The sequence below is a fragment of the Pelobates fuscus genome, chromosome 5 (genome assembly GCF_036172605.1).
Source record: "Pelobates fuscus isolate aPelFus1 chromosome 5, aPelFus1.pri, whole genome shotgun sequence".
Taxonomy (NCBI): Eukaryota; Metazoa; Chordata; class Amphibia; order Anura; family Pelobatidae; genus Pelobates; species Pelobates fuscus.
This window is the reverse complement of record NC_086321.1, coordinates 27,272,119-27,300,023: the sequence shown is the minus strand read 5'-3', so window position 1 is coordinate 27,300,023 and position 27,905 is coordinate 27,272,119. Positions and strand designations below refer to the sequence as shown.

The 27,905-nt window shown below is 43.0% G+C and overlaps 2 protein-coding genes across 2 annotated transcripts in view; one reads left to right on the top strand and one right to left on the bottom strand.

The window, feature by feature from the left end:
* Positions 1-9,365, bottom strand: part of ERAP1 (endoplasmic reticulum aminopeptidase 1) — a 71,086-nt gene extending 61,721 nt beyond the window's left edge. The window contains exon 1 of the mRNA XM_063453680.1: positions 9,210-9,365. The gene's annotated coding sequence lies outside the window, so the exon portion shown is untranslated. The remainder of the gene's footprint in view (positions 1-9,209) is intronic.
* Positions 9,366-9,382: 17 nt separating this feature from the next.
* The window catches only part of LNPEP (leucyl and cystinyl aminopeptidase), a 122,809-nt gene continuing 104,286 nt past the window's right edge, over positions 9,383-27,905 (top strand). Inside the window, exon 1 of the mRNA XM_063453675.1 lies at positions 9,383-9,609. Within this exon, the coding sequence (XP_063309745.1) occupies positions 9,591-9,609 (19 nt within the window). The 5' untranslated portion in view covers positions 9,383-9,590. The remainder of the gene's footprint in view (positions 9,610-27,905) is intronic.

Sequence of the window (27,905 nt, the reverse complement as noted above, 5' to 3'; positions counted from 1 at the left end):
CACTATAGCCGGGTCACGAATACAGAATACATGTTTGTGTTCCGCCCCGATTTAACCCCTTAAGACCGCAGCCAAATGTACAAGTTGTGATCCAAAAAAAACGTAAACAAAACCTGGCATTTGCGCTATATGTCTGTCCAACCATAATTCACCTCTTTCATATTAAATGCACCCACACTTATTATATATAATTTTATTCAGGAGAAACAGGGCTTTCGTTTAACATCAAATATTTAGGTATGGAACATAATTTAATATGAAAAAAATATTACAAAAATGGGAGAAAATAAGAATTTTTTTAATTTTTTAGTTCTACGTGACATTCTAACTGTGAATGTCATAATACTGTTTGCTTTTACTGCAGTAACATACACATATTTGTATTCAGCGATGTCTCATGTGTAAAACAGTACCCCCTATGTACAGGTTTTATGGTGTTTTGGGAAGTTACAGGGTCAAATATAGCATGTTACATATTTCAGTTTTTTCACATTGAAATTCGCCAGATTGGTTACGTTGCCTTTGAGACCATATAGTAGCCCAGAAATAAGAATTACCCCCATGATGGCATACCATTTGCAAAAGTAGACAACCCAAGGTATTGTAAATGGAGTATGTCCAGTCTTTTTTTAGTAATAACTTGGTCACAAACACTGTTTTGAAACACTAATATTTGTGTTCAGCGAAGTCTTCAGAGTAAAACAGTACCCCCCATGTACAGGTTTTATGGTGTCTTGGAAAGTTACAGGGTTAAATATAGTGCTAGCAAATTAAATTCCCTATAGTTTCAGCATGGGTTGTCAGGCAGGTCCCGCTAATTGTAATTAATAAAATGGCCTAATTATGTAAAATGATTACATAAATATATGCGTAGAATTATTATATATATATGTGTGTATATATATATATATATGGGTGTATATATATGTATATAATCTTTTTTTATTATTTTTATTTATATATAGGTATATATTTAGTGATATATACGTTTTTACTTATGTATATAGATATATATATTATTTCGTTCTACATGTATTTTGATATCAATATATATATATATTAATTTTAAAATACAGTTAGAACGAAATTACGCATGTTTATATATTTTTTATCTATTTATTTTGTATTATTTTTTTTATTTTATTTTTTAACGTATTTATATATTTATTTATTTTTTATTATATATTTAATCCATATCATTGTACGTGTATTTTGATATTAATATATATAATTATGTATATATTAATATTAAAATACACGTAGACAGTGTATGTATATTTATGTGTATATGTGTATATATATATACTTAGATCATATATATAATAAATATATATATGATCTAAGTATATATAATGTTATTTTTACACTGATTTAACATGTTTTATTTTATTTTCAGGCAGCAGGGGGAGTACCTCGCGATCACATGGCCCTGGGGGGCCGAAGAGGACGGAGGGGGACTCCCTGGGCTCCCAGGTAAGTCTCCCATACCGCGATCGCCGGCGTGGGATCGCCGGCGACCGGGTAAGTACATAAGATCGCAGGACGTTCTATGCCGCCCTGCGGATTTTAGAGCCATCTAAATAAGGACGGCATAGAACGTCCTGCGGTCTTAAGGGGTTAATAAGCTTTCCAAATGATTAATCTGCAGAAGTCACCAATAGAGTGTATGGGGATTTTTTGTAGATGAATTAGATAAATCCTTTGGAAAGTTTTTGTTGGAAATCTTATTATATTGAGACCTAGAACCAGAACTGGTATTCCTGGCCCTATATTGTTAAAACCACAATGTAGGTGGCTTGCCCCCTCTTAAAAAGAGATAATAAAACTTACCTTATTTCCAGCACCACGTGGGTCTGCCGACGCTGAACCCTGCATATGATCCGCCTCCTTGCTGACATCAGAATTTCCGTATACAGCCAATCTAATGCTTTCCTGATAGGCTGAAATCGACAAGGAGGGAGGGGGCGGGGACAAACGCCGGCTTGGTCAATCAGCACTTCCTCATAGAAATGCATTGAATCAATGCATCTCTATGAGAAAAATTCAATGTCTCCATGCAAAGTGTGGAGACGCTGAACAGCAGTGCTGTAGTAACAGGAAGCACCTTTAGTGGCCATCTGAGGAGTGGCCAGTGGAGGTGTCCCTAGGCTGTAATGTAAACACTGCCTTTCATCTGAAAAGGCAATGTTTGCATGAAAACAGATAGAAAAAAGGGAATAATTATACCCACCAGAACAACTAAATTAATAAGTGTCCCTTTAAATGAATTCACACTGGCAGAGAAATAGCAAATTTTAGGGGTTCAGCATTGGTGGGTCTGTAGGGAGACTGTGAGGGGCTTTGCACCCTCAATCTACAAATACAGAACCCCAATGTATAGGCCACAGACAATAGGAGGACATATTTAGTTCCAAACCTGAAGGTCACAGCTTGCTTATTATAATGCTACATGGCCTGTCATTGAAATAGGACCCAAAGAGAATCTGGGGGAGGGGGGGGGGGGGGGGGGGGGGGGAATCAGCCTATAGTACTCCTAGCCCAATTTAGGGAGCTTGCAGTTTTCTACAGTGAAATTATATATTATCACTAGGGAGTGTACTAAACAAGTAGCAAATAAGTAAACAACTATTTTAACAAATCGTTAGTTTTTCTTATCATATGATCTTAAAAGCCACACCAGATTTTTGTGGGGGATTCGTCCCCCACATACTCTCGGTTCCTACACCCAAGTGACCTTGTTGGAAATATAACTATATATCTCTCTGAGCCTTGATGGTTTTTAGTTCATCACAATCCACTATTCAGAGAATAAAGTGTGTGTTACTTGGTGATGACTAGGAGGGGGAGAGTGGGCAGTCTGCACTGGGTGAAAGGTGATAGGGAATTGGGTAATTAGTAGACACTGATCTCTGCAGCTCCCCACTGGACACTAGGGATGATGTTCCACTTCTGTTTTTCATTTAAAAGCACTTAAGGGAGGCTGGGTGAATATAATATTATATTATAGTACATTATGGTCACCCAGACCACTTTATCTGATTGAAGTGATCTGGGTGCAGTGTGACTGTCCTCTTTATCCTGTAATGTAAAACAATGACGTTTTTGAGAAACCCCAATATTTACTTTGCAGGTTTAAGTTCACCTCTAGTGGCTGACTATCGGTATGAGAGTTAAAAATCAGACTTGTGACGAGGAAGCCGCGTAAGAGAGTATTGAGTCAATTTTTAATTCTATGTGTTGCTTAGCTCAGAAATGCTTAGACTTAAAGGAATGGAGGATCTCCTCTAAGCTTGTCGTTCCAAAATTATGTTAATCGAATAATAATAATAATTGATATTACGAGATACTATGTTCATCTGTTATTTTACACCTACATCATTGAACAAGAATAGCTACAATATCTGCTACAATATCTATTTCCTTACCTGGCTATACTGTCAGAGAGACTTCAACTTCCAGACCAAAAACAATGCCATGCTGATGAGACCCACAAGGTTGAAACTGCTGTCCATGGCTGGTTTCTGGTCACTGGTCCTTTTGGATCAGTTAAAAAAGAAAAAAAGCTGTGTTTGAAACAGTGTCCATTGCTAAGGGTTTCTGCAGAAATGCAATATGAAGTTTGAACCACAATGCGTGTCTGTGCTTAATTGCACGTCAAGCCGGGCCCAGCTTGCTGTCAGTTTGCCCCTGCACCAAAAAGTAGGTAAAAGCGGGTGCAAAATATACAATATGGGTAAATCACTGAAGTGACTATGGTGCTTGGGGTAACCCTTTAAGTATCATTTAGTATTTTTTTTGTTTGTTTTAATAAAAACAAAGAAACAAAAAAGAATGTTCTGTAATAAAAAAAAAGTTCATGGGGTACATCCTAATTAAATTTGCCGCCTAGACTAATGCTAATATTATATTAATAATTTGAAGTATAAAATGTCCATATTGTGACAACGTCACCTATAAGACGTCTAGCTGAGGTAGGGAACTAATAATGTAATGAAGAAAAATTGCCTTAAGAACTATATTTACATAGTGAAAAACAAACCTTGCACTGTCAATTATTAATTGTATTTAATACCTTTCTGTGCTAAAGTGTAGTTGCTGAACTAGCAATATTATATTTTTTAATGACATCGGTTGCTGATCTACCTATTCAAAGATATTATTTTCACATTTAAGATTGATGTATAAATTTACTTTTAGAAACTGCTTACACCGGCAATGTTCTGGACATATTTGCCAAACTGTCAGAAATGTTATCAGGGCATGTCTGCATTTTTAACGCCTGTCCCTGAACAAATTGTGTCTTAAAGGAATACTCTAAGCACCATAACCACTACAGCCTGGAGTGTTATCTCAGTTTGTCACAGGGCCCAGTGCCGTATTCTGAAATCCTTCTAATTTTAATCCCCTGATGAGATTGTCTGTGATATTATTAAAGTAATAAACGTGTCATATTTATTTTGCTGGTAGCTACTAGTTAATTGGTAGGAGATGGGATTTGAGTCACTCATCTCGGATTCTTTCATGATTGTTGCTGGAAGGATCAGGGATAAAGATCTGCCAATCAGAACAGGTATAAGAGCACCTAACATCACGTGATTACTCTGACCCTGCCCGTGCGATCTTGCTACCCTACATTAGTTTCTGCTATCTGACTAACGTTGCAAACAACGAGAGCCAAGCAAGTTTCTTAAAAAGATTAGGTAAGGAACCTCGGTCATGTTAAAAATGTTCTGGACATATGAAGTGAATTTGTTAAATTTAATTGATTAAATATTTGTTATGGAACAAGGAGGGTCCCTTTTATTATTATTATTATTATTATTATTTTAAATCCCACCATGTTTTTCTGAACACACATATTTTCCTTATGTTAATGGGCAGAGCAGGAATAGTGCTGCCCTGCAGCATGTAAAATTTGTATACATAAGGATTGCACAATGAGATATTATGGATTAAAACTGATCCCTATGTTTTTCATGCATTATGTAAGTAATTTATGCCTACGGAGCTGTTCCAATCATCACTTAGGATGATTGGAACTGCTTTATAAACAGATAGAAACAGTACTGCAGCTGTTAAACATAATAGTTCACTGTTCAGTCAATTGGTCTATCTGACTGGCAGACACTTACTCCACACATACATCTGCAGCTCAACCTGTTTTACAGGGAGGAGAGAGAGCTTAATACAATTAGGTCAAAATTCATATTAAACATTCTGACAGCCTTGATTGACAGCATTGAGAGGTTGGCTTACAGCTGCAGTAATTTTAACAAATTGCTACAGTTCTACAGTTCAAAAACCACAAAACAAGCCACGGTCAGGGTTATATAGAGCATCACAAAACAGGCCAGGGTGATATAGAACATCACAAAAACCACAAAACAAGCCAAGATCCAGGGATAGAGAGGATAGAATAATCAAGGATTAGTCAGAGCAGATACCAAGCAGGCAATGAAAAGGAAAATGCACTCTCGGTTACCAAAACAGAAACCACGACGAAGCAATGACCTGTCCGTAACGAGGTTTAAACAGGACATGCATCACCATATTAGTGAGCGTCACAAGGGATAGTCCAGGTACGAAGTTGAACCTTCGTCTGAAAAGTGACATTGGCATGGAGCGGTATAAAAGGACACATGGCTTCCTGCACCAAACATTACGCCAGCATAATGCGCAGTGCAAGACTGGCCAGCAAGGCGATGAGGCATAGGAGGAAGTACTGGAGGTATCATGAAACTGGTATCTTTAAAGGAGTGTCTCTTTAATAACTTAATTTCTCCTAATGTCGTACAGAACATATATGCCGACAATCAACATATATAATATATCTCCCAGAAAATGTGGTGGAACTGGCAATGCTACAATAATCTATTGTCAACTACTCAGCATCTGCGATCAAAGTCATGTGGTAACGCAACAAAAAGTCACCTCCCTTTCATTACCAATAAACCATGACCACAATTATTTAGAATGGATTGACGGTTGGTTTTTAAAAAAAAATCTTTTTGTGAAATGTCCACATGAATGACTTCTCCGCTTATCTCCCTAAACATTCACAGCAAGCCACACACGGCAGAAGTGTTAACTATGAGTGAACTCGTATATGTTTCATGTGACATATCTGTATGGTAGTAATCTGATAATACAGCAACACTTTAAGAAAACACAAAGTTTCATAACCCACACCCCAAAATATCGTTAAAAAGATTAAAGGAACCTTCTATAGTAAAACTAGCGTGTTATTGGTCTATTATTAATTAATAATGGTTTATTGATAAGGATCAAACATTATATTCTGCAGCACATGAAACATTTCAAAGACAAACAGACAAATACTCATACACCACCACTCATAACACACACGAACCCAACTGACACACGCATACGAAAAAAAAGGTAAAAAGTAAAAGAGGCCTGCTAATGTTGAATGTTTATAACTGTTGATATTATACAGATATGCTTTTGTAAGTCTATAGCACTATCTAAAACCGAAAAACTTGTAAACTTTCCTCAATAAAACAATGACTGACAAAAAACAAATACTCGTACACATTGTGACAAAATACAAAGCAGCATTGAAGCAGACCTGTCTTACTTGACTTATAAAGGTTAATTTGTTCTGAAATACTGAATATGTATTCAATCTAATGCCAAAACATTCCATGGTGTCTTATGTATGACTACGGGGCAAGGCTAGACCTCTCCTAGGCAACAATAAAAAACAGGAAGGTGTACAATGCACCAGAGAAGTGGAGCGTGTAAGGTGTACTATAGGATACGCATACCCTTTGTTGGGACGTAGGGATTAAGCTGTAAAAAAAGGGACTAATAGTGTAATAATTTCAGGGGTATAAGTGGACTGTAGGGGTCCAATGGTCCAACTCACATTGGCTGGCTCAGATCGTATAGGCAGAAGTGAACTAGGTGACAATCCCCTCTTCTGTCCGCTCAAATATGGTATATGAAATGAAAAAGAAGTGGGGAAACAAACCAGTAGACTTCTGGTGTAGTATGTAAGGTATGATAAAACAGATACACAATTAAAAGATCTTGCTAACCTATTCCAGAGCCCATAATGTCTGGCTCAAGGTGATAGTGCTCTGTGCCTATGAGGGGGCACACCCTTCTTTTTAAGCAAGCATAATAAATATTACAATTAAAAACAAAGTGTACACCGATTGAGAAAGCCCTAGTAGAGGGTGAAATGCGTATCGGAGGAGGAACAAGGACAACTTGTTTGTATTCTTGGCAGCTAGCTTTTAATACTTTGTTTTTAATTGTTATATTTATTAAATAATATAGTCTTATAAATCACTCCTGCCTGCTTGCTTGAAAAGAAGGGTGTGCCCCCTCAGAGACACAGAGCGCTATGACCTTGAGCCAGGCATTAAGGGCTCTGGAATAGCAAGATATTTTAATTGTGTATCTGTTTTATCATACCTTACATACTACACCAGAAGTCTACTGGTTTCCCCACTTCTTTTTCGTTTCATATACCATATTTGAGCGGACAGAAGAGGGGATTGTGTCACCTAGTGTACTTCTGCCTATACGATCTGAGCCGGTCCTGGAAGGCTCATTCCCAGGTGAGTTGGACCATTGGACCCCTACAGTACATTTATACCCCTGACGTTATTACACTATTAGTCCCTTTTTTAAATATAATAATAAAGAAATATAGCTACTGATTATTCCAGGAGAAAAATTAAACCTGTGCTTTAGTTCCCATTATATTTTGGCGATATAAACTGCCCCTCAATCTACAAGGGAGATAGAGAGATAAGGTATGCTAATTGTGGTGGAAAAGATCTGTATGCATAGCTAGAACTCCATCCGCTGAAAGTCTCATACAATATGAATTATTGATATAAATTGATTGATACTTAAATAACAACAATGACTATGCTTATAAGTGCAACTGTGCTCTGACTGAACCCGCTTGCAGGTAAAATAGTGGATTTAGAAAGTGAATCTCCAACTCAGCTAGAGCGAAAGCTTGGCTCAACTTTGCATTATCGGATTTCAGCAGCCAACAATACCATAACAGTTATTTGATAAACTATACATTTTCAGGAATTCACTGAGAAATGGCAGATTTAAAGGAACACTCCACTGGAAAATATTTTATATTTTAGCAATTTTTAACCCCTAAGAAAACATACATGCTAAAAGATCTCATGCCTGCGGCCTTTGCCAGCCCTCCCGTTTTCCCCCAGCAGAGACTTTCAGTCTGTGTCAGGAATAGACCTTCTGTGTTGTAGCTGCAAGTGCGCGCATGCACACACACAATCACAGCCTTCGTACTCTTCTAAATAATACAATAATTCTTCTGTGATACAGCTCACTGAAAAGGAGGGAGAGGCAAGGGCGAACAAAGGTGGTTCTGCCCCAATTCTAAAAGTTCATATTTCTAACCAATTGTGAAATTATGACAGGCTCCAGGCACGTAAAGCACTTCAGTAATCTGGTACTTTGTGTGTAGTGTTCCTTTAAGACTAAAATAACTGAGTTGGAAATACAGTAAACTTGGATACATTTCCAATTTGGCCAATTTTGGACCAAACTTTACAATACCTAGCCGAACCACGCAAGTCACACCTTTGTGAATAACAATGACTACTGGCAGTTTATATATCACATTATTAATTGCAAGGAGCGGACAAGGAAATTATACATTGTAGGCCAAAATAACCTGTCTGGTAAAAAAAATACTAAATTCAAGAATCTTCCCATTTGGCTATTTATATGTAAAATGTATAGCTCCCTTCTCAATTCTCTGCTGTCAATCATTCAATGAATAAGCTCACAATTGTATTACTAATCGAATCTTAATTTACTATTTGTTTGTTTGTGACTGTGTTATTATATCCCCCCCTCACCCCCCATTGTTATAGTTTGCAGTTATTGAAGAAATAAGAAAACAGTATTTATATTTTTTCCCTCTCAGTTAATTTTCTGATTATTTTTTTACATTTAGCAATTTAAAAAAAAATTTTTTTTACATTCCCTCCCCCCATGTTTAACCCCTTAAGGACCAAACTTCTGGAATCATGACATGTCATGTGTCCTTAAGGGGTTAATTCTAAAGCCCAATAAGACATGATGCTGTGTGTTCCCTGCTAAGCAGTGAGTGTAGTGTAAACTCTCCCCCAGTGACACAGATCTCACTAATACATGACAGGATCAAAGCACACAGCAGCCATTACCCTTCCTGTGCTCAGCAGGAGGTAGTACTCAGTCAGATGCTGGCTGGCTGGGGAGGCTGCCTGTTGGAGATGGTTGCCAGCCCAAGGAGGGGTGGCTTGTAGAACACAAACAGTGGTGGGTGCTGTTTGTCATGGGCTGTGGGAGGAGAGACATGTTAGCTGCCAGGGAGGGGAGAGGAAGTGCAGCACTGAGAGAGCTCCCTCCTCCTCCATCACAGCCCAGTCCAATCCCAGCTCTACCCCAGCAAGCTCACAGAGAGGGCTGTGAGAGCACATGATGGCAGGGAATTAAAAGCTCTGTTTGCAGTGCACCCCCTGACACCCTACTTCAAACCCACTGCTCCCTTGGGCACACACTGGGCAGCCTGGACCAGCCTGGGCATGGAGGACCAGTTAAACGGTAAGTGGGCACAGGGGCAGTGCTAACCCATCTAGGGGTTACTTGAGGGCAACTAGCCCAAATAAGCACAGAGCCAGCCCCTTGTTAAAGAGGACTATTATGGGCATACAGATCCTGGGGCTGCTGATTATCTCACACTGTGCTGGTTCTGTGCTGTGAGCAGTGTTTACAGGGGGGTTGCAACATTGTATCTAGCGATTGTTGTGGTTACGTTGAAGTTGCAGTCAAACTATTGTTGTTATGACAGGCGATAAGATCATAGAAGCATCTTCAATCTAAAGTAGCCTTTCCAGTGTTCCAGATCTTTACTGGGCATTGGGCAATACCTACTCTGGTAGTGTACCTATCTGTCTAGGATTGGTTGTCACTCTGTGGACACATACTGTGCTCTAAAATCGATTGTAAGCTCTTTGAGCAAGGCCTTCTGCACATTAAAGTGGTTCTATTCGTTTTGGATTTCTTTGAATACCCAATATAGAATCTGTGCTATATATTAGTGCTTTGTTAGAATGTCCTAGGGGGGGGACTCCTTGTCACAGCCATACAGGGCTTGCAATCTATACCTGCCTTCAAATATAAAGGGGAAGGTCGCAGAGAGTCCCAGTAAGGTGTGTATATAAGCACCTGTTGGCTAACTTTAATATTTAATTCCTATAAATGTTGATTTCCAGCAATTTAAACTCCGTGCACAAGCCTGCAAATGGCATGACTGATTCTAGCCTGGCAGTGAATTATCTAAATATTCCATTTATGATTTCTGTATATATTTGCATTTACAAGCATTACCTCTTTGCCAATTTGTTTTAGATCTGTATTTCAATAAGCCATCAAGGTTAACGCACAAACCAAAAGGGAGCAGGAAGTGTTTTTCAGACAAACTAGTGGTTAACATTCTTTGCTGCAGAATTGCATGTGTGAGAGGTGTTTGCCTTGCACTTCGCTGTCGTTTATAAACCGGCAATGCTTGTCAATTTTAAATGCCATTAAATACTGCTTTCCCAGTAATAACTAGGCAGGCGTATGACCTGCCACTACTGATGTTCTCCGAGATGAAATACATTTTCAAATGATTAGGGAAACAAGTACAATAAACTAAAAATGGTGCTTTTAAGTATAACAAAGTTAAAAAAAAAAAAAAAAAGGCATGCACTGAGGTTAGAGGTTGCAGTTGCAATCAAGAGTGTTAAAGCTTTTTTTCTAAAATGATGTGATTTGTTTACTGGATATTAATATAATTTACAGGGTTATTTACAAACGTGAGAATTCAAAGGGAATGTCAGATTATATTTAACATTATAGGGCCAAAAATACAAACGTTTATTCCTGACCATATAGTGTTCAAAACACTATTTAGGTTGCTGGCCACCCCTTGGCCCCCTTAATAGGTTATTTCAGCAACACAAGGGGGTTCGTCGGTGCTGGCCTCGCCACCGATCTGCCTTCTTGACTGAGATTGCCAATTTAGATGATCAATCAGCATCTTCTCTTAGAGATACATTGAATCAATGCATCTCTGTGTGAAAAGTTCAGCATCCCCATGTGACACGTGGAGACGCTGAATGGTAGGTGCTGCACTCTGTTCATCACTGACTCAGGAAGCACCTCTAGCGACTGTCTGAGTGGCTGCCACTGGAGGTGTCCCTAGGCAGCAATGTAAACACTGCATTTTTTTTCTGTAAAGGCAGTGTTTACAGTAACAATCCTGCAGGGACTGACTACATTCACCTGAACAACTACAATAAAGGGACACTGTAGGCACCCAGACCACTTAAAGGAACACTATAGTCACCTAAATTACTTTAGCTAAATAAAGCAGTTTTAGTGTATAGATCATTCCCCCTGCAATTTCACTGCTCAATTCACTGTCATTTAGGAGTTAAATCACTTTGTTTCTGTTTATGCAGCCCTAGCCACACCTCCCCTGGTGCCTGCATGAAAAAAAAAACTGGTTTCACTTTCAAACAGATGTAATTTACCTTAAATAATTGTATCTCAATCTCTAAATGGAACTTTAATCACATACAGGAGGCTCTTGCAGGGTCTAGCAAGCTATTCACATAGCAGGGGATAAAAAAATCTTAATTAAACAGAACTTGCAATAAAAGCCTAAAAAGGGCTCTCTTTACAGGAAGTGTTTATGGAAGGCTGTGCAAGTCACATGCAGGGAGGTGTGACTAGGGTTCATAAACAGAGGGATTTAACTCCTAAATGGCAGAGGATTGAGCAGTGAGGCTGCAGGGGCATGTTCTATACACCAAAACTGCTTCATTAAGCTAAAGTTGTTCAGGTGACTATAGTGTCCCTTTAAGCTCTTTGAAGTGGTCTGGGTGCTGTGACCCCTTTTGCACTTAGTGCTGCATTGCTAAACATTGCAGTTCCAGAGAACTGCAATGTTCACATTGCATCACTAAGTCTGCCCTCAGTGGCTGTCTCCCAGACAGCCACTGGGGGCGCTTCCGGAATCGTAACAGACTTTTGGTCCGCTATCTGGACATCTTTGATTCAATGCTCTCGTTTTGGGAGGTCTAATGCACGCGGCATGTGCAGTAGACCCCACTCATCGCGGGGCCGCGGTTCGACCCAGCGACGAGGGACATTGGTGCTGGGATCAGGTAAGTAAATAAAGGGTCTTTAACCCTTTATTTACCGTGAGGGGGGGCGCGAGGGAGGGAGAGGCAGAGGAATCGGTAGTGCCAGTAAGACAGCTTTTTGTTCCTGGCACTACAGCATCCCTTTAAGCTGTAGTTTCACTGGTGACTATAGTGCACTTTAAGTTCAGAGCTTGCTAAGAGCATTTTTCCAATTTGGCAATTATGACTTAAAATTTTAATTGAATAAGCCCTGTTACACATTTGTTCATAACACACACTATGTATAACATAAAAAGCAGAACAAATTATGTACGTGACAGCCAGTGAAACTGGTTTCATGAATTGAGGGGTATTACTGCTGATTTGAGTTGGTGATTGAAGGAAGTTTGTTTTTTTTGGTGTGCACTCGTTCCACCGTAACTCTTTCTCCTTACAGGGTTACTCTAAACACCATAACCGTTTCAGTGTTTTGAAGTGGTCGTGGTGTCTGGAGCCTGTCTGTGCAGCTTTTTTGCTGTGAAACACTACACGTGTCAAGATTGAACCCCTCTACTGCCAGAGGTGTAACTCATTGAGGCGTCATTAGCTATACTGAAACAAAGGTTCCTGGTGGCTAATGTGAATCCTGTGAAAATTACACATCTGACATGCTGGCGCCAGACAGCCAATCTCAGCACATAACCCACCACCCATTGCCCTCCTCTTATTTTTTTATAATAAAATAAAAGTACACTTTAAGTACCTATAATGCTATATCTTGTTTTCTAAAGGGCAGATAAAGGGGTTTCTTATATCCAATATATGTACGTAGCACAATATTCGGTATGAATATAATATTAAAAAATGGGGTAGCCCATCCCCCCCAAAAAAAATATTTTAAAACAGATCCACTTATCAATCCTGATTTTGGAAATGCTTTGTATGTCTCAGACTCAGTCATCTTTTAGCATCGATAGATACAATTGTGCCAAGGAAGACATTTAATATCTTGGAGCTAAAGAATTTGGTACACTGGGAAATACTGTTTTATTGTTTAATAGTAATAATTTAAATCCAAAACCACAAAAAAAGTATATACTACAAAACCATATAGTTCTAGAAAGTAGACACCCCATAATATTTTACTAATTATTTTCACGTAATCGTTTTATCACTAAACACTGCCAAAATGTGCTGATGTGTGGAGCCAGGTTTGTGGGGAATCATAGTTAAATTATACATATGTGCTTTATTTGGTAGCCCTTTTTTCTATTTGGCTTGGCTTTTGGGCTGGAATAGCAAACTCCAAATTCCAATTACCCTATTATGATAAACATTCTCTAATTTTGAATTGACACTTAGGTATTTTCCCATTGACGCTATCTGATGAAGACACTTTATCTGTGTCACTATACTGACCATTGCCAAACTTTGACCTAAATTACATACCGGTAATTTCATTGTCAACACAGTGTTATTTGGCTTCTAAATGTATTTTCTTCTGCTGTTGAAGGCAACAAAAGTTTAGGGCTTTTCAGATCTTCTTTAAAACCACCCAGACTTTCATTGTAATATTTCAGTGGTTTTCAGCCACTGTGCCCAAACCACAGTATAGTGGGTTTGCGTTGTGCCACGAGCACGTTGATTTAAGGGCTGTACTATGCTGGTCTTAAAAATGTCCTATGTAGCAGTTATATAAAAGTAGCCAGTTTGGCTATAAGTATGTGCACATCTCTCTGGTAAGGTTTTTCAGGTAACATGTGACATCAAGGCTTCATGTGACATTTATAATCTAATGAAAAGGAAAAAGAAATTGCTGTGCGAGGAAATTGTTCGTATTTTTATTTTTTTTTGTAAATATAATTTTTATTAACGTATTTTCAATGATTTTACAATACGAGGTATGCAAGAGGGAACAGGACTCGCAGGTCCCTGGAAACAGTAACAAATAATAATCGCTGGTGGGCTCGCAGTCCCCAATAATACTATAGAGACTCACAGGTCTCTTACTTTTTGATCGACATGTTTAGAGTCGTTTTTCATTAGTTGCCTCGATGGTGAGACTCGCAGGTCTCTCACTGTACTAGACGTTCGTGGATGCGCAGATCCAGTTGGTGACAATTACAGCTTCAGGTATGTATAATGTACAAGAGCCCTGGGGCACTTGGTTAGTGTAGCTTTCTGTCGTGATCTTTAACATCCTAGCATTCTAAGGTTCTACCCCCTTCTTCCTTAACAGTAGATAGTTGTATTTAGTAGGTCATGTCTCAGCTGGGTTAGCCGGGTGAGTTCCACTTTATGTCATACCCTTAGTCCAAGCTCGTTAGTCCACTTCAGTGACTGACCCGTGTGTCTCTTTTTGTAAGTGTGGGGGGTGTCTCTGTCCATTTTCTCTATCGTGTGTTTAATGTGTTTTCAGCCTTGTCTTAGCGGTTGGTGTCCGTGTTCCACCTCGCCATGTTAGTGTGGCGTTGGTGGCCTACGTCTTCATGGTGAGCCGTGGTGTGTTTGGTACCCTCCACTGATATGCAGCCTTAAATGTGCCATACAGCACCCTATCTTGGTTATGTGTGATAGTGCTGTCGTCGGGCTATTGTACGTCCCTGAGTCGGTTTCGTGTCTTGGTGTTGTGGGGGTGTAGCTGAGTACGGGAGGTTGGGTTTCCCTGTCTAGGACGGTCTGTTTGTCTCCGTCAGATCGGGCCTTCGGTTCGTCCAGGGTAGTCCCCCGTCCCTTTCTCTGAGTCTCTAAGGGTGCGGTCACTAAGTGTCCATGGCGTTGCTGGTGGTCTCGGGGGTGTCTTTGTGTCGGGTAGCATTGACCTTCGGTGTGTGCATACTGTTAAGTGGGGTCTGTCGGTGTTTTCTCTGTAGGATTGGGGGAAGGATGGGTAGGTGGGGGTGGGGTGGTCCGGTCCGTCGTCAGTCATCAGTCCTCCGTCTCCCTGGGTGTTTAATTCCCGTTTTTAGGTTGGGTGCTGGGGGTGAGCGTCGGTGGTTATCCTGAGGTCTCGTTGGAATTTCGGTTTCGCTGTCTCTAGGATCCAGTATGTCCATATGTCAGTGTATGTCGTCGGGGCATTGTTCGTCGTCAGTGTGAGTTCCTCTATTATCCTTAGTTCCTCCATTTGGTTGAACCAGGAGAGCAGTGATGGTGTCACAGGTTTCTTCCAGAATTGGGGGAGTACTCGTTTGGCTACATTTAGTATCCTGATGGTCATGGATTTTTTATATTTTGAGTGGGGAACTGGTGTATGGTGTAGGAGCATCGCGGCCGGTTCCAGGGGGGGTGGTCGTTCTGTGAACTTCCCTAGCATTTTGTGTATGCCCTGCCAGTATGGGGTGATCAGTGCGCAGTCCCACCAGATATGTTTCAGTGTGCCTTCCTCTCTTTCGCATCTCCAGCACAGACTGGATAGGCTTGGGTTCATTCGGTGTAGGAGATGCGGTGTTTTATACCAGTACGTCAGGAGTTTGTAGGCCGTTTCCTGCGTTTTACTATGTGTGGAGCAGTGGTGTGTTAGGTAACATATCGATTCCCATTCCCTTTCCGTGAGTGTGATTCCTAGGGCTGTTTCCCATTTACCCATGAAACGGGGTGGATCGGTCGGGAGTTCCGACTGTAGCATGGAGTACAGAGAGGATATCCCGTGTGGGAGTGGGTCCGGTTGTGCGCTGATTCTTTCTATTGTGGTATATTCCCTGCCAAGCGCTGACCCCTGTGGTAGGGTGTGAATGTAGGCTAAGAGTTGGGCATAGCGAAAGCGGTGCATGAAGGTGGGGGGCGTGTCTTCTAGCATATCTGTAAGCTGTTTGCAAACCCCACTCTGTAGAGTGTGATGTAGGCGCGGGGATGTGCTCGGGATGATGTTTCTGAGAGCCCGTGGGTCTAGACCTGGGGGAAAATCTTCGTTATGTGTCAGAGGCATAAGGGGGGAGGGGTATGGTGACAAGTTCCCCTGTCGTTTGGCCTTCCTCCATACTCCCAGGGTGTTTTTCGTATATACGGACATGGTGTGTCCGTCCGTCTGTTCGCGTCTCCATGGAAGTCCCGCGATCGGTCTACCTGCCTCCGTCTCTTCTACCGTTTTCCACAGCTTGTGGACCCCTTCCTTGGACCATTCTACAACCCTCTGTAGGTGTGTGGCCATATAATAAAGTCGAAAGTCTGGGAGGGCCAGTCCCCCTTTGTCTTTGGGTCTGGTCAGTATGGAGAATTTTGCTCTAGGTTTCCCCCCGCCCCATATGTATCTGGTCATTTCTTTCTTGAGCGTGATGAAGAAGGGTCTCGGGATTACAGTGGGGATGGCTTGAAAAAGGTACAAAAGGCGCGGGAGGAGGTTCATTTTTATGACCTGTACTCGCCCTAGCCACGAGATATGGGGGTATGACCATTCCCGCATGTCTCTCTGAAATGTCTGTAAAATTACCGCAAAGTTGTCCCTAAACAGGTCTTCTGAGTGTTTGGATAGCCAAATACCAAGATATTTAATCTTGTCCTCGGCCCATTGAAAGGGGAAGCTACTTCTTAGGGTTTCCGTTCTCGTGTGGGGTACGCTAACGTTTAGGATATACGATTTTCCGTAGTTAATTTTCATGTTTGATAGGTCCCCGAATGCCTGTAGTTCTCTCATGATGTTCGGTAGTGTGATGGTAGGGTTGGTCACCACAAAGAGTAGGTCGTCCGCGTAGGCCGCTACTTTATGGTGTACTGGGCCTGTCGTCAGGCCGGTCACGTCTGCGTTGTGTCTGATGTGTGTGAGAAACGGCTCCAGTGCTAGAGCGAACAGGAGCGGCGATAGGGGGCACGCCTGTCTGGTGCCATTATGGATGGTGAAGGCGTTAGTCAGTGCCCCATTAACTAGTACCTGGGCAGTGGGCTCGCTGTACAGGGCTTCTATCCATTTCCTTAGGTGGGGGCCCAGTCCCATGTGTGCAAGCGTCTCAAAAAGGTATTCCCAGCGTACTCTGTCGAAGGCCTTCTCCGCGTCCGTGGACAGCAGGAGGAGGCCTCCTTCGGCCTTTCCGCCGCCGTGCATGAGGGTGAGTGCCCTGATGGTGTTGTCTCGGGCCTCGCGTCCCGTCACAAACCCCACCTGATCAGGGTGGATCAGTGATGGGATGTGCTTCGTGAGGCGCGTGGCGAGGACCTTCGCCAAGAGTTTGACGTCGCAGTTAATTAACGAAATGGGTCTATAGTTCCCACAATGTTCCCTGTCTTTGCCCTCTTTGGGTATAACAGTTATGTGGGCTGTCAGGGCCTGCTTGGGGATACGTTCCCCGTCTCGTACCGCATTGAACGCCTCCACCATTGGTGGAAGTAGCTCTTCTGCGTATGTCTTATAGTATTTCACCGGCAGGCCGTCTGGCCCTGGGCTTTTACCGGGTTTGGTGTTCTTGACTGCTATCGATAGCTCCTCTATAGTGATGGGCTCGTCTAGCGTTTCGGCGATTTCTGCGTCTAAAGTCGGCATTGGGTACCTCGTCAGGTATGTTTGGATCGCGTGGCGAAGGCGGGCCTTCGCCGGTTCGGTCTGTGGTTGCGGGAGGGTATATAGGTCCGTATAATATGCGCGGATTGTGTTCATGATGTCCGACGGGAGTCGGTGTAGGGTCCCCGTTTTGTCCCTGACCCTGTCTATGTATGTGTGTAGCCTCTTTTTCCGTAGCATAGCAGCCAGAAGCTTGCCGCTCTTATTCCCGTGTAGGGTAAAGAAAGCTTTATGTCTCGCGGCGTCTCTGTGGTGTTTAGAGTGGATTAGCGTAGCTAATTCTCTTCTGAGTTGTAAGAGTCGGGTTTGGAGTGTGTGGTCTGGGTCGAGTTTGTTTTGGTCATCTGTGTTGTGGATTTCTTCGAGGAGGCTCGCCTGTCTCATTTCAGTTCTCTTTTTTATGATCGCCCCTTGTTGAATGTAATGTCCCCGTATCACGGATTTGTGCGCTTCCCAACGTATTGTCGGGGATGTGTGTTCGGCAGTGTTAAGGGATAAGTAGTCTCTAATTTTGTCGCCTATATGGGTTACGACCTCCGTGTTAGTGAGTAGGTATTCGTTTAGTCTCCATTTCGGGGTAGTGGGGCGAAAAAGTGGTGATTTTAATTTGAGGGTGACAGGTGCGTGATCTGACCAAGTCGCCGTTCCAATCTTGGCTTCGGTGACTAGGGAGAGGTCATATTGTGTGGTGTATATGTGGTCTATCCGGGAGTATGAGTTGTGTGGGTGGGAGAAGAAGGTGAAATCCTTTGTATCTGGGTGGTGTGCTCTCCAGCAGTCAACCAGGCGGTGGCTGCGGAGTAAGGTTTTAATGTTTTGTCGTTGTTGCGTGGGAATATGGGAGGAGCCTGATGATGTGTCCCATGTCGGGTCTAGTGCGATGTTGAAGTCCCCTCCCAGTACGAGGGTCCCCTCTCTGAACTCCATGAGTTTGCGGAGTGTTTGCTCGAGGAAGCGGTAGTTTCGCGTGTTGGGGACATAAACTGTCGCGAATGTGTATTGGCGCTCAGCTATTTTCCCCTTAAGGAACAAGTATCTGCCCTCCTCATCCGTCATGCTTGTTCCCCCCTGGAACGGCACGCTTTTATGTAGTAGGATCGCTGTTCCCCTAGCTTTACCCCCGTGATAGTCACTGTAGTAGCCTTGTGTGTATTGGTGGTTAGTAAGTTTGGGTCTGGTTCCCTTTTTAAAATGTGTTTCCTGTATCATAACTATTGAGGCTCTCTGCTTGTGAAAGTCCCTTAGCGCTCCGGATCTTTTCTCCGGTTTGTTTAGTCCCTTTGCGTTGATAGTGATAACGTGTAGAGGTGCAGGTGTCAGGGCCATTTCTCTCGTCATGTGTGTATCGGGTGAGCGTCTCGTCTAGTTCCTGGTCTCTTTTGTATGGGAGGTGTAGTAGTAGTACGTGTGTCGTAGTCGGTAGGGTTGTCCGGAGTCAAGTATAGGTGGTAGTAGGGTGTACGGGGGGGGGAGGTTGGGTAGGATAAGGGGTATGTCTCGGTCTAGCGACCGTTAGGTATAGACGTCGGGGAGTCACAGTCCGCGGCACCACCTGTGGTGCACGTGGGTTGCTCACCGTTTGGTCGGCGTCTCTCCTACTAGGCGTAGGTCGGGTGTCCGGGCGTCAGTGTCGGCGTCTCAGTGACATGTCCCCTGGTGTCCCTGTGCGGCTCTGAAAAGGTGATTAGATGGAATGTGTTCGGCTTCCCCGTCTCGAGGTGTTCCTTTCTATGGGTTTGTGCGTGTTGGTCAACTCACGTATGTAGCATGTCCGGTCGCTACTGTTAAGTGTGGTACAAACAACAGTATTAGCATTATATCATTCAGTACAACAAGTATCAACAGTTAACTAGCATTTCAAACATTATATATTTTTTTTTTTTTTAAACTATGGAAGAACATCAAGAGTGCCGTTACCCCTCTCTCCTTCGGTCCCCCCGGCTGTGCTAACTGGTGCATCGTGTCTGTCAATATTTCTTTCCTGGCTATTATCCCTCTGACATCTCTGTTGGCTGGGGTCCCCGCCCCGGGTGGGCCCCGCCGGTGCCACCGCCCGCCCGCTCCCCGGAGTTCGTCACGGGTCAGGCGGGTGGCAGCAGCCGGGCCCAGCCGGCGCTCGGGGCCCCCCCTCAGCTTAAGGTAAACATCGCATTTGAAATTATGAGACATCACATTGCTTACATTTCCCCCCCGCTGCCCCCCTCCCCCCCAATGAGAGTCCCAGCAATGCCTGTGGGGTCCGTTAGGTTACCCTACTCCACTGAGCCGTGGAGCCCTTGATGTGTGCTCGGTCTTTGTAGTTTCTTCGTCTCCGTAGGGGGTCGGGTCTCTCTCTGGGGTGGCCGGTGGCCGCGTAGCGGGATCTATTCGGTGTGTCCGAGGACTCTGTTTTGTCAGGTCGGTGTTAGGATTGAGTGTTCAGTTTGGTAACGGTGCCGGTGGTGGGCCTCAGGATGGGGGGTTCATAGTGCTCAGTCCTTTACATGTTGGCGCCTGAGGGGCGCGTGGTTTGTTGCCTTGTTCTCCGAGGTCTCGGTGGTTGCTGCGGCCTGGTCTGCATGTCGGGTGAGAAGGTGTAAAAGGCTATCGGGTCCGGCCAAGGCATGTGTATCTGTGGCAGTTGAAGGTCCCGTACAATGTCTCTGAGGTCGTCTTCGCTCTTTACCATGTATGGGCCTGTATTCGTAGTGATTTGTAATCCGGTAGGAAAGCTCCAACGGTATCTAATTTTGTTGGCTTGTAATACTCTCGTGAGGGGGCGCATGGCCCTGCGGTACGCTAGGGTTGCTGGTGATAAATCAGGGTAAAGTTGCAATTCCGCGCCTTTGTGCAGTATTTGCCTTTGGTCTCTGGCGGTTTTCAGGATATCTTCCTTAACTTGGAAGTGTAGTAGGCAACAGATGACGTCCCGTGGGGGGGACTCCGGTGGGCCTCTGGGCCTAAGTGCCCTGTGTGCCCTGACGAACTCGACGGGTGTATTGGGCGGCCTCAGCAGTAGGGCATTAAATATTTCCGTGAGAGTTTCACGGATCGGCGTGGTCTGGTCTAGTTCTTCGGGCAGGCCCCGGATTCTGAGGTTCTGTCTTCTCCCTCTATTATCTAGGTCTTCCATATGGAGGGCCATTTGGCGGAGCTGTGATTCTTGTCTGTTCAGGGTGTCTGCGGTTGCATTCTGCGCTGACATGACATGGTCGCAGTCTGCCTCTAGCTGTGCCACTTTGCTGTGTATCCCCTGTAAGTCTTCCCTCAGGGCCTGCAATTCCCCTGCAATCGATTTGTGAAGGGCCTCATTGGCCTCTTTGAGGTCTGTTTTCGTGGGCAGGTTGCTCAATATAGTCGCCCAGTCCAGCTGGGGTGGGGGTGGGTCGGGTGGTGTAAGTACCTGTTCTAGGTGCCCGCCGCATGGCAGGGCCGCATGGCTTGTGCCTGATGTTTCTGCGTCCCCTGAGGCCTGATCGGCCTGTTCCGTTTGGGCCGTTAGGAATCTGCGCATGTTCGCAGTTTGAGTCCCCCTCGGGGTGTCGGTGGTCGTAGTGGCGTGCTGGGACCGGTGATTTCTTCCCATATTTCTGTTGTTGAAGCTGGTGAGACGGGTTTGTGATCTTAGCCTGCAGGGAGCTCCTGGTTCACGCCGCCATTCCGCTCGGCGCTCAAGCCACGCCTCCATTGTTCGTATTTTTAAATGTGCTGATTTTTTATGATCTTCACGTTTTGGTATCACCACACACAGCATGATGATAGAGAGTGTGGCTAATGATTCTCTTAGAGAAACATCGTATTCAGTGCTTCGTCATGAGAAGCACTGGATTGTTGGCGCTTGACAATTGCCACCCCTGCTCCAGGTATCTGCCATGCATTTAGATGAACCATTCTCACCGCGGGTGGATTGGACATCTGGAACCTGGATTCTACCTTTTTTTTTTTCCCTCTAATGCTTTCCCATAAGATGGGAGGTCTGAGTGACTGCCACTAGAGGTGTTACTAAGCAGCAATGTAATGTGTTTATATTGAGAAACCTGCAGGGACATACTATACATACCAGAACCACTTCATTGAGCTGTGGTGGTTCTGGTGACTATAGCATCAATTTAAGAATTGCATTTTTATAGCTGAAAATAAAGCTTAGTTTGTTCAAATCAATGCTGGCTCCTAGAGAAAATGTGTCAAGCCCTGTTTTATAGTATCTGTTAAGGCAGGGTTAGGCAACCTTCAGCATTCCATATAATGTGGACTACATCCTCCCTGAGGCTTTGCCAGCATTATACCTGTAACAGCTTTCTATGAAATGTAGTCCACAACATCTGGAGTACTGAAGGTTGCTTAGCCCTGTGTTAAGGTAATGCTCACCTCCTGTGCAACGATGCCAGTGTTTTCATGACTGAAGGTTTGTGGGTGTTACAGTAATGTGTCCCTCTCTGCCCAGTCCATTCTACCTACACAATACTACTGGCCCTGCGTGAGGATACATCTTCTCTTGAGCAGGGCAGTGCTCCTGACGATGATGTCAATGCCACTGCAATGCACTGTTGTTGCTCCTTGTAGGATGGTTCTCCTGCTCTCTCTCCTGTCAATCAACTCTATTATGACTCTGTGACTGAAACATTTATTGACAGATGATTAGGGACTAAAACTGTATTTAGGTTTTAAAGAAATGTTGCATGTTTGTTAGGAATTATGAGTGCACAATATAGAGATTAAGTTTTATTTGCAATAAGTGTGTACCGCACAAATACACTTTTGGAGCTGATCTCTGCCACCCTTCTCAGTAAATTGCTCTTGTTATGGCAAACATGACTTGGTCAAGCAATCATTTACCTGTGTCTTCTCTAGAGATTATCTAGACATTGTGAAGGAAAGTGCCCATGTATAGTCCAAAAGCCATTTTTATTATGGAAACGATGTTCTGTGCGTTATTTGGAAATTCAAGTAACGCCTGATCATTCTCCACGTCCATTGACAGCTGCCATGATCTTCGGGTAGTTATATAATTTTATCGATTTTGCTCACAATATCACCAGCACAATGTATCGATTAAATCTTCACCCACCTCGAGGTAAACTTGCAAGTCACACATTCAGTGGGTGACGGGTTTCCGTTAAACATGTGTTGTTGTCTTTACTGTTATCCTTACCTCCCACAAATCCAATCTATTTGTTCCTCTTCTACCTACCAGTTTCAATTCAACCTGAATTAGTGTAAAATACAAATACATTTTTTAACGCTTGTTTGTGTATCAAATAGGATTTGACAAATCAACAAGCACAAATCACCTGTCAGCTTCCTGAATGTCATGTAAAACCAAGATAGTTTGCCTTGACATATTACAAGTTTACTAATCTGTTCTTAAACAAGAAAAGTAATTAAAAAATCTGCCGTAATGGCACTTGGGAACCGGTTTGTGAAAGTCAGTTCTGTTTTAATAGTTTGCCTCAAACATTGCTGTGAGTGTGTATCTTAAACATCTTCTGTTTCTACGAAGCGTGCAGGATTTCATGTACCCACCTGTGCTTTCACAACCACACGATCAAAGCCATGTCTTCCATATGTGAAATCGGGGCGGATCTTTTTTTATTTCTTTGTTTGTATAGACGGCTACAAAGACATCTCTCCTGCTCTTTCACATTGTTTGCGTCTTTGTGTCATGCGAGATGTCCCCAGAGATCTTTTCCATTCTTCTTTAACCCCTTGAACGATCTTTCAGCGCTTTATCCTGCCTGGTTTTATTTTATTTTTATTGATTTTTATTATTTTAATGGTGCTACACCATTAAAATGCAGAGAAGAATTGCCCCACCCCCCTCGCATTCTTCACATAGGGATGGTCAATGGGGCCAAGTAAATTAATAGACCTGGGACCCCTCTCTGACCCCTGGGCCCGAGGCAGCTGTTATGTTGTTTTAAGGTTAATCTGGCTGGTTTTAAATATATAATTGTGTCTTCAAATCAAATCAATACAAGTGCAATTTTTGGTGGTCTGTTGATTAAAAACCAAATTTAAATAACCCGGTGCAATACGTGGCCGTCCAGACTTTGAAATCCAGATATTTATTTTAAAGGATCACTATAGTGTCAGGAAAACAAATTTGTTTTCCTGGCACTATGTAGTCCTTAGGTTTCCCCCACCCTCATGGTCCCCCTCCCTTGGTGCTAAAGGTGTTAAAACCCCTGTGACGAAGTGCCCTTTGCCACTTTGTCCTGGAGAGGCCTGCTTGCCTGCCTCCTCCCCTGCGACTATGGCCCTGGACTATATTGCCCTGTAAAACTTACATTTGGGGGTGGCGAAACCGACCTCGCCACGTGTCCTTGGAGGGGGCTGATTGCCCGCCTCTTGCCTTTGGACTATGGACCAGACTTTATGGGAATGTGATACACCAGATAGCTATACCATGGAGCCTATTCATATAATGAAAGACTATGGGAAAGACTTTAGCTCCATGGCAATTGTACTGTGTGAATAGGATCTGCGCGCTATTCGGTAGTTTTGTGCGCTCAGATCCCAGCTATCTGGGGATATGTGAAATGTCTGTGTGTTATGGATAAAAAGTAACTTTCTGTATTTTAAAGTGTTTTATGTCTTTCTGTAACCATGTGGTTAATGGAGTCTGCTTCTAGCCCTGGATAATTGGATTACTTTCCTCTTTGTCTCCAGGATAGAGGCCTATGTAAAACCTGTCTAAACTGGTTTGCCATGCGGCTAGTAAGGGACAAAAGATACTTTTAGTAACTTTTGAACCCCTGGTCGGATTCATGCCATTTTTTAATATGTTGTTCCCCTGAATGGTTTGATTGTGGATATGTATTTTTATGTGAATGTGGTGTATGGTTTTAGAGTTATGAAAGTTGAGTAAAAAGTATATTTTAACTGTATGTATAATGGGATTATGTGTCACACTAAGGGGAGGGGATGTGTGGGTTGCAACCATGATACTATTGGTTATTTTATGCCTCCCCCTGGGTGTGGCCTGTATGTGTACACTTGTAATAAAAACCAGGCTGGGTGTTCCAGCACCTCAGACCTCTTCTGACCCTCAATACGTAGCCTTGTCTCGTTATTGGAGGGAACTGCTATATCACACTGAGGATTGCTATGCTCTGCATATTCCTCTGAGCTTAATCACTTGGCTCTTTTAAGAGCTAGTCCGGATACGCTCTCCTGGAGGAGAGGTCTTCCCCACACGGTCCTGGAGGACAGAATTCGATCCAGGGTGGAAGGAAGACGGCGAGGCTCCAGTTAAGCTACGTGGTTGTGGAGCCTGCGGTGGTTGTGGTGTCGTCTGCAGTGCTTGGAGTCCTCTGTAAGCGCTAGGAGCATCCATCAACGGAGGGTACTTGGTCGGAGTACACAGAGCTCCGTTACAACCCCTTCAGCCACTTACCTTCATCCAGCGCCGGACACCCTCAGCGTTGGTGACCTCTCCTCCCACTCCGAAGTCGGCTTTCCTATGGAGGTTCTGCACGGTGAATGCGATTTTTCGCATCCAGCGTCGCAGAAGCGCCTCTGGCGGCTGTTAGCGGAGACGGCCACTAGAGGCTGGATTAACCCCTTAAGGACCAAACTTCTGGAATAAAAGGGAATCGTGACATGTCATGTGTCCTTAAGGGGTTAAAGGGACACTATAGTCACCTGAACAACTTTAGCTTAATGAAGCAGTTTTGGTGTATAGAACATACCCCTGCAGCCTCACTGCTCAATCCTCTGCCATTTAGGAGTTAAATCCCTTTGTTTATGAACTCTAGTCACACCTCCCTGCATGTGACTTGCACAGACTTCCATAAACACTTCCTGTAAAGAGAGCCCTATTTAGGCTTTCTTTATTGCAAGTTCTGTTTAATTAAGATTTTCTTATCCCCTGCTATGTTAATAGCTTGCTAGACCCTGCAAGAGCCTCCTGTATGTGATTAAAGTTCAATTTAAAGATTGAGATACAATTATTTAAGCTAAATTACATCTGTTTGAAAGTGAAACCAGTTTTTTTTTTTCATGCAGGCTCTGTCAATCATAGCCAGGGGAGGTGTGGCTAGGGCTGCATAAACAGAAACAAAGTGATTTAACTCCTAAATGACAGTGAATTGAGCAGTGAAATTGCAGGGGAATGATCTATACACTAAAACTGCTTTATTTAGCTAAAGTAATTTAGGTGACTATAGTGTTCCTTTAAGTGGTCTGGGTGCCTACAGTGTCCCTTTATTGTAGTTGTTCAGGTGAATGTAGTCAGTCCCTGCAGGATTGTTACTGTAAACACTGCCTTTACAGAAAAAAAAATGCAGTGTTTACATTGCTGCCTAGGGACACCTCCAGTGGCAGCCACTCAGACAGTCGCTAGAGGTACTTCCAGGGTCAGTGATGAACAGAGTGCAGCACCTACCATTCAGCGTCTCCACGTGTCACATGGGGATGCTGAACTTTTCACACAGAGATGCATTGATTCAATGTATCTCTAAGAGAAGATGCTGATTGATCATCTAAATTGGCAATCTCAGTCAAGAAGGCAGATCGGTGGCGAGGCCAGCACCGACGAACCCCCTTGTGTTGCTGAAATAACCTATTAAGGGGGCCAAGGCCAGCAACCTAAATAGTGTTTTGAACACTATATGGTCAGGAATAAACGTTTGTATTTTTGGCCCTATAATGCTAAATATAATCTAAACGTAATTTAGGTGACAATAGTGTTCCTTTAACCCTGCAATGTTAACATAGCAGTTTCTCTGAAACTGCTATGTTTACATCTGAAGGGTTAAAACCTGGGGGACCTGGCACCCAGACCACAACATTGAGCTGAAGGTCTAGGTGACTATAGTGTACCTTTAATAATGCATCAATGTCCAGATATTGAAATGTAGCCTGCAAGTTTTAGTGAATCTAGGGAGAATTTTCGCCTATCAGTATGCAACTTGTATGTACGTAGCGGGGAATGTGGTGCGACTAAGAGTAAGGAGACTACCCCAATTCTCCCCCCAATAATGACAAACAACGAATATTGGATGAAACAGGCCACAGCATTTATTAAACTTACAACTGTAGGACTCATCCGAACTTTATTCTTTTTCTTTAATTCAAATATAAATAAACATATAAATATTTACATATACATACCATAATTAACATATAAATTACACTTATTGCCCTACAGCCTCCAACTTAAATAAACGTCCTTGCCAACGAACTTAACCAGGTGCCTATGCACCAAAACTTTACCCACTGGTGTCTCGCCTCCCCCCTCGTCCAAACCAAAAATTCCCATCATCTTAAATGCTCTACCACCAGCCGGCTTTTTGCTCGGTGGGCACGTCCTATTCGGTAACTTAAAAGTTTACCTTACAGAGCAGGGGAGGTTGAGACCCACCATGTCCATCTCCTGACATTCCATCTGGTCCCCAACCCTGTTGGCAAGGACACGCTCCCCGCTAGCTGTGACGGAACAAAAACAGAAAATTAGGGTGGGTGGGAGGGAAGATGTTTGCTGGCCAGAATCCCAAAATGCACTGAGGTAAGATGATCCCTGCCCCACTATAAACCCATAACCACTCCCCTAAACACATATAGCCAATTACTAGCACCATCCCCACACTCATACATGTGCCCTTGTCCGTTTAGCTGTGCTGACTCCCCAGGGCCTGAATTGCTGATATTGTGAACAGAACGATAGAAAAACACATCCGAATACTCCGAACAGAATTGGCCACTATCTGCTTGCAAATTTTATTCAACCAAATGAACACAATTCGTGTGAATTATCAGGCAGATAGGAGCCCATATTAATACAAAATTCGATTTAGCATTTATTATGTATTCTACCAATAATTAATTTTTCTTTTTGCATTTTAACATTTTGGCTGCTGGCTGCTTGTGTTGTCGGGGCAAACACAGTGAATATCTGTATGGTCAGCAGTGAAACGCAGGTGGATTTTCCTGTACTGGATTTATTGAGCGGGAACCCAGCTGTATCTTATATTTTTTTTTTTTTTTAGGATTTTACATATATTACTGATATTACTGATATTAAAGAATATTGTAGGTCACTTTAGGAAGAAAAAAAACTATGAAGATTCTATTTAATATGTATTTCTGCTTATTTTTAAGCTCTTAGTGAAATCACTGTTCGAAACACCATAATGTCTGCATTGCTTCTAGAAAAAACTAAAAGGATACTACAGTGATCAAAACCACTTCAGCTTAATGAAGCAGTTATAGTATATAGACCATGCCCCCCCCCCCCCCCCCCCCACACCCCCACA